We start from the raw sequence: 7,366 nt of genomic DNA, 5'->3' as shown, positions 1-7,366 counted from the left end.
CCAAGAACCTAGAGCATCCTGAAAGCAATGGGCTGAGCCCTCCATATTGTTCAAGTGGTGACTCGGCTTTTTAGATGCTCAAATGTCCCGATAGATTGATAGAAAATGATAGAAACATTGTCCTTTGTGTCATTACTTGGATTCTAAGATGAAAGGTTCAGACGTAACGCTTAAGGCAGAAATAAGATAAATCAAATCAAATGCAAGTAACTCTTTATTTTTTATTTATTCTGGAAGGTGACCCCTTGGGGACTCAGGGAACACAAAGAGGTGCTGCTGTGCCTTCTTTTGTCTTTATCCCACATAGCATGCGATATAAATATGTTCTGGTCAGAATAGAATAGAGTTATGATGATGATGATGATGATGATGATGATGATGGTTCTCAGATAACTGAAGCCACAGCAGCCCCTACTGTTCCACCAGCGGCGGCCACCGCAGCAGTGGCTGCCCCAGACAGGCCGAGCACGCCTACAATAAAACATACATGTATCAGTTACACAATCAATTTGTACATTCATTGCTGTTCCACAATATAATTTATACTTAATTTCACTAACAAAGGCTAAAATGATTGGGTCTCGTTCTCCAACGGACTTAAGACAAAAATAATTGCTCTTAGGGCCATTTAAGACATCTTAGATTTTTGGATTCCCCAACCGTCCCTAAGCTTGGATTTTATTTATTTTTCCGACATCAAATGCGTAATTTTGTTATCGTACAAATATTGTCATATTTATTTTAATTATGATTAATTAATTCCCAGGAGGCCTGTCGAGTTGACATGAAGGAATCACTATGATTCCTCCCAAATAAAGCCAAATCCAAGCTTAGGGACGGTTGGGGAATCCCAAATTCTAAGATGTCTTAAATGGCCGTTGGAGAATGAGACCCATTGATATTCAGAAAAAAGGTCAAACACATCATTTACCTGCTGACTGGCACGCCGCCACTATTCCTCCAGCAGCCACTCCTCCTGCATTTGCAATGGCAGTTGATGACATCAAACCTGCCCCAAAGGAGCCGGCGGCGATCCCTGCCGCAGTGAAGCCGGCAGCACCCAAGACAACAGGGGCCAGAACTACAGCAGCACCTTGAAATGGTGAAACAAAACAAATGTCAAAGGTTTGGTTGGTCAGGTGCAGGGGTGTAACGTACTTGAGTAATTGTACTTCGTTACAATACTTAAGTACTGTTTTGGGGGATTTGTACTTTACTCAAGTATTATTAGGAAAACCATACGTTTTACTCCTTACATTTAAAATGCAGACCTACAAAGTACAAAGTACAAATCTCGCAGGTCCAACCATTATAATTATTTGTTTCTCTGGCCGAACTATAACGTTAACGGTATTAATCCTGCGGCCGCTCTTTATTTTAAAACAGCCAATCAAATCCCCATCAATGGAAAATGAACCCGCCCATACCCCATGCTGATTGGTCCTTGTGCAAGACTAGAAAGCGGGGATCTTTGATTAAACACCTGCTATCAGAAGAATAGACAGTCAGAGTGACGAGCTACAGAAGATCGCCACAAACGATAGTACGAGTGATGAAGAGGACGAAACAGAACATTTCATTGCCCCGGAATAAATAAATAAAAACGTTTTACTTTTACTTTTTAGTACTTTTAAGTACATTTAAAAGTAGAAACTTTTTAACTTTTACTCAAGTGTGTTTTTAGCCAGATACAGAATGACTTTTACTTGAGTACGATTTTGAGACGGTACCCATACTTTCACTTAAGTATAATTTCTGGGTACTTTCTACACCCCTGGTCAGGTGGCATAGCCAAGACCCATCGTGCATTCAGCCGGAGGTTTTTACCAGAGTTTTACGAGTTGTGACGTATCACTGACCGTTAACCTTTTGTGGTGCAATTAAACATACATTGAATATTATGAACATGGAGTATCATGACATCTTCAGAAATATGATGTTGACATGTTGGGATTCCTAGAAATGGCTCAAACCACCTGCATCAAGAAAGAAAGGTTGAATAATCTGTCTGAATCTGCTGCCTTGCATCTGATTCATCCTGACTATCCTAACTAGCACACCCGAATGCTATGACCTGCATAATATACAACACATGGTCACATGATCATTTATGACTTTAAAAGTTGATGAGGACCTGTCAACCACACAATCATTTAAACTTGTGACCAAGCAAGTGAGGCAGCATTCCTTTCCTTCACACCAGAAGACATCAATCATGTGTGCCATCATTTTGTGTTTTCAATTAGACAAAAATAATATTTGTGCAAATGCTTTCAGCTGCTCGGCTCCCAGACTCTGGAACTCCCTGCCCCCACATGTCCGACAGTCTGACTTCATAACAACATTCAAAACCCACCTGTTCAAACTGGCATACTCACTGTAACTGTACCCTGTGTGTCACTGTTTTATACTTCCTATTGTTTGTTTTGTTTTTAACTTCACTTGCCAAGATCACTGTTTTTAACTTTGACTGTCTTGCTTTGCTTTTATGCCCTGTAAGGTGACCTTGGGTGTTCTGAAAGGCGCCTCCAAATAAAATGTATTATTATTATTATTATTACATTTACATTTAGTCATTTAGCTGCCGCTTTTATCCAAAGCTAAAGTTCTGTACGATGAAGTCATCAGGAAGGGCACAACTCTATCAGCTGAGTAACAATGTACAGTGTAGGTTAGTATATTAGGACAAATGCATGACAGTACGGTTAGTTAATTACTAACTACTTAATTACTACAGTAAGGTTAGTTAATATTATTAATTATAATTATTATGAAATGTCCATAAATAATTGAAACACAGTTTAGAGTTTAGTGTGTGGGATTTTATGAGCGATAGCGTAAATGCTGCTACATCATCAATTTGATTAGAACTATTAGAGGGTATTCTTTCACCTAAAGAAGAGCAAAACCAGTGATCGACAGGTGGCTGATCCAATCACCAGCCATGTTTTTTTAAGTGCCTATTCCAAACAGTTTCCAAGAGTATCCAAAATAACAACTTTCCAGATGGTTCTGTGCAATACGCATTATGCAGACTTTTCCATATAGCCTACCCACTAATACAATTGCAATGATAAGTTACCACTACTCAAAACTTTATAGAAATCTGAAAACCCTGTCTAGCACATTATACATTACTCATTGGTTTAATGTGAGTTGAAAGTAGTTTAAAGTAGCTGATATGAACTTGATATTAAGGTGTGTGGGTTTTTCTTCTGGTTAAGCATCACAGAACACATACTGTTAAGTATTCAAATATGTACAGCTTATATTAATTAAACAACTCAAAAAAATTACTTCCACAGTAAACTTTTTTGTCAGCTCGTAAAGTGGGGAAATGAAAGTGCACGGGTACAATGAAATTGCAGAATTTCCTTTGGTTGAAAGAACACTTTCAAGAATTCTTTTCTGTATCTATATTAATCTACATGTTTTTGTTCATGATTATTGTTGCATTACATGATGTCGCTTGCTTTGAGAGCTCATAAAACAACAGACATCTCATATTAATAATAATGTGTCGATTGCTGTGTCGTCCTTTCATAAAATGCCTAATGACAAACATTATTGAAAAGATAAATTAATCATTACAGTTGACTCTTGAAATACTACAAAATTCGTACCTGCCCCCGCTGATACCAACACGATTGTTACTGAAACAAGAAGAGGGAATAAAAAAACAGAGCTACAATTAATTGAGATCACAGTATGTTATATCAAAGAGACATTGTTATGATCATGTACATTGATTAATAAGGCAAATTATCTATACACCCCAGAAATGTTAACTATCGGTGATATAGCAATGGTAGTAGTGGTATACTCACACAGATCCATGATCGTCTACTGCCTGTAGAGCTGGTTTTGTGCAGCGGTTTTATATGGTGGCAGCCACTGGCAGCGCATCATTTCAAGGGAAACGAAACGTTCGTTTTCGAAAAGAGGAAAATCCGCCGGGCTCATTGATTCGACAATGCGGCACCTGATGATTGGTTTGGATGCTGGGCCACTTGTTCCAATAGTATGCAACTGGCACTGCAGAGCCGCAGAGCCAGCGGCGCTCTCAGGTCCGGCGCTCTCAGGCAGCGCGCGCCACCCACCCAATGGCTGAATTGGAGTATTGCACTGTGCGGGCACAGCTGTGAGATCCACGCGAGGCCAGATATCTTGAATGAATGCGTTTATTTAAACTTTAATTAACAGATTGCAGAATGGGTACAGTACAGTACAGCTCAATAAATACACACAGTTGTTAAGGGGATGCAGACCAGAGAAAGACGTTTGTCTTGTTTACATCAGGGTCCCCCATTTTCTATTCATAGTGACATTTATGACATACACATGACATAGATATAAAAATCTAATCTAATCATATAATCTAAACTAATCATGACATTTATGACATACATGATATATGCAGTACTGTTACATTTGTGACATACAAGATATGCAAATATACAGTACTGTTAAACAGAGATCCTAACAGTAAATATATACAAGGGGGAGGTAACTGTACATTTATGATGAATTGAAAATGGGGGACCCTGATGTAAACAAAACGAAAGTCTTTCTCTGGTCTGCATCCCCTGAACAATTGTGTGTATTGAGCCTACTGCAGATTTTGACAACAAAATTAATGGTCGCGGTTTTATGGTGGCAGCCACTGGCAGCGCATCATTTCAAGGGAAACGGAAACCTTAAAACGAAACGAAAACCTGATGATTGGTGTGGATGCTGGGCCACATACATCTGAGTCATGATCTGACACTGGACTGGTTACGATATATATATTGGTAGAATCTGAATTAGATTAGATTAGATTCAAATGTATTCATATCATATATGTCACAAATGTAACAGTACTGTATGTCCCTATGCCATAAATGTCATGTATGTGTCATAAATGTCAATATGAATTGAAAATGGGGGACCCTGATATAAACAAGACAAAAGTCTTTCTCTGGTCTGCATCCCCTTAACAATTGTATGTATTGAGCCGTACTGTATTGTACCCATTCTGCAATCTGTTAAATAAAGTTTTCATTCATTCATTCATTATGCAGCACGACAAATGACAGTGGATAAATAAATAAGAACTAAAGCTAATCGTGTGGATATATATCTATAGTGGAATATAGACTATTAGTATTTCATATTTATACCGTCTTGTTCGCTCCTGCCTGGCACACGCGCGCGCGTACTGTATAGTCTACCTACCTGCGTCTCTACCTACCTGCGTACTGAATGAACAGTAGGCTTATATTATTCTAATGACTTGTTTTATTAGGAGATCACAGATACTGCGCTGCCCTATAGTAGCTTGGGCGGCCGGATCTGCTGCCAGAACTATCACTGTCACAACTCGGGACTTAGAGACTCACATCACCGTATACTGACTATCTTGTATTTTGCACTAGAGACTAATATAACTGGACTCTCTTGTGTTTGTACTTTTTTTTTTATATTATATTGTATTTGTACATATCTATACTTTAAGTGTTCCGGTGTGTGTGTGCCGCTAACATTGAGTGCTGTTGCATGCCAATTAAAGACCTCTGCGACAGGTCCTGCATTATTATAATTATAACAAAAACAAAGATGTGAGCGCCTTGAGAAGTGTGTGATCATTTAGAAAACATGCACGGTTCTGGAGAAAAGCAGCTCCCAGACTGGGATTGCAACATTCTGCAATTCATTCCTATGGGACAAAATGTACCACTAAAAGTATTCAAATAAATACTGGTTGTTGACCGATTAAAAAAATATTCTAGAATTCAGGTCCTTGGCCTACAATCAGCGGCATGTGCTTTCATCCAAATCGGATCAGAACTGTAGAGGTTATAGCTGGTGTAGACAGACCGAATGACAAAACCACGGGGTGATTGCAATACTCCTTCGCAGTGCTCTGCCTTGGATGGTCCAAGACTGTGAGCAACCGCATGTGCTGGAATGTACCTGGTGAGGGAAAACAAAATTAGGTATTAATGTGGCCTACTGAAACAAGAACTGAAATAAAAGCATACTTTACAGAAATGACTGTACCTGATGGGGCGCCGTACTCCAAAGGCAATCCAGAGTTTGTCAAGCCTCTAGCCGAGGGCCACAAATGTGGCAATGGCCAGCACTACAACATCACTATCACTGCTGCGGACAATCACTCGACGATGTCCAGCAAGGGTAGCTGCAGCCACATGCAGAAATACAGTATCCATGTATTGGTTGCGACAGTGGCTCGAGAGGTACAGTAGAGCAGTCGTCTGGCAATCCGGAGGTTCCCAGTTCGATTCCCGCTCTTCCTGGGCAGCGTATCGATGTGTCCTTGAGCAAGACACTTAACCCCTAATTGCTCCCAATGAGCAGGTTGGCACCTTGCATGGTTGCCTCCGCCGTCGGTGTGTGAATGTGTGAGTGAATGTGTAAAATATGAGTAACAAATTGTAAAGTGCTTTGGATAAAAGCTGCTATATAAAAAAAAGCAGCCATTTACCATTTACCATTTTGGTACATTATTCCTCATGTGTGCAAGGGGCCAGTGCAACAATGTCAATGCCAGCTGGTGAATCCCCAAGCATAGTGGTGAAGAGCTCCTTGCCCGGGAACGAGAAAGATAGTATAATTGAGGATATGGATTGACTACAGCATGTACAGTAATAGAGCAATTCAAGAGATACATTATTAATTTCTTTGTCAATACCTGTGGAAGTGTCATGAGTTTCAAGCTTTTGGCCAGCTCTACGACCAACTCATGCTTGTTCAGATCCACTCGTAAGGAAGGAAGCCCAGTTACCAGAAACTTTGGTTGAGAGCAGGGGTGCAGTGGTAATATGGGAACTGGTAACACGCCGTGCGCGCGTGTACGCGCGTGCGCGCGGGTACGTGCATGCGCACAGAACAGATTTTTTTTTTCTTTTTATAAATAGCGAAGCTGAAAAAGGTAGCAGGATGTAGCCTTCAATATATAAAGAAATTATATTGTCAACAGATATGGTTAAAAGACAATGACACTGTCACTAATGGCCTCTATGGATGGAATGGCATTCCATGGCAATCACAGACACAGCCCATCGTTCACACCAAACTTGATGAGGGGGCAGGGAATCAGGGATTCAATGTGGAACGCTACCCAAAGCTGTAAAGGAATGTGAATCACTATCCACTTTCAAAAACACTCAAAAAACAACTACGGGAGACTGCAATTCGAAACTGGCCCCTACAAATGTCCTAACCCAGTTGTACAGTAAATTACCAAGTATGGCTTTGTCAGTATTCCAATGTACTGAATGATTGTATTATTATTCTTCCAATGTGATTGCGTGGCAAATACATTTCTTTGTAAGAATATATCTGCATTTTGTCAGTACAAGAT

General features: G+C 40.0%; 1 protein-coding gene across 1 annotated transcript; it reads right to left on the bottom strand.

The window, feature by feature from the left end:
- Positions 1–209: 209 nt before the first annotated feature.
- On the bottom strand, positions 210–3,867 carry LOC311230033 (uncharacterized protein). The gene is made up of 4 exons (XM_084316172.1): positions 3,828–3,867; positions 3,624–3,653; positions 932–1,093; positions 210–471 (listed from the first exon to the last, which is right to left on the bottom strand). The coding sequence occupies exons 1-4, from the start codon at positions 3,835–3,837 to the stop codon at positions 386–388; spliced, it is 288 nt and encodes a 95-aa protein (XP_084172298.1). The 5' UTR covers positions 3,838–3,867; the 3' UTR covers positions 210–385.
- Positions 3,868–7,366: the final 3,499 nt, after the last annotated feature.

This window comes from Notolepis coatsorum (assembly GCF_963971535.1).
Source record: "Notolepis coatsorum genome assembly, chromosome: 6".
Classification (NCBI taxonomy): Eukaryota; Metazoa; Chordata; class Actinopteri; order Aulopiformes; family Paralepididae; genus Notolepis; species Notolepis coatsorum.
Note: the sequence above shows the minus strand (reverse complement) of the source record. Positions and strands in the feature narration are given on the sequence as shown.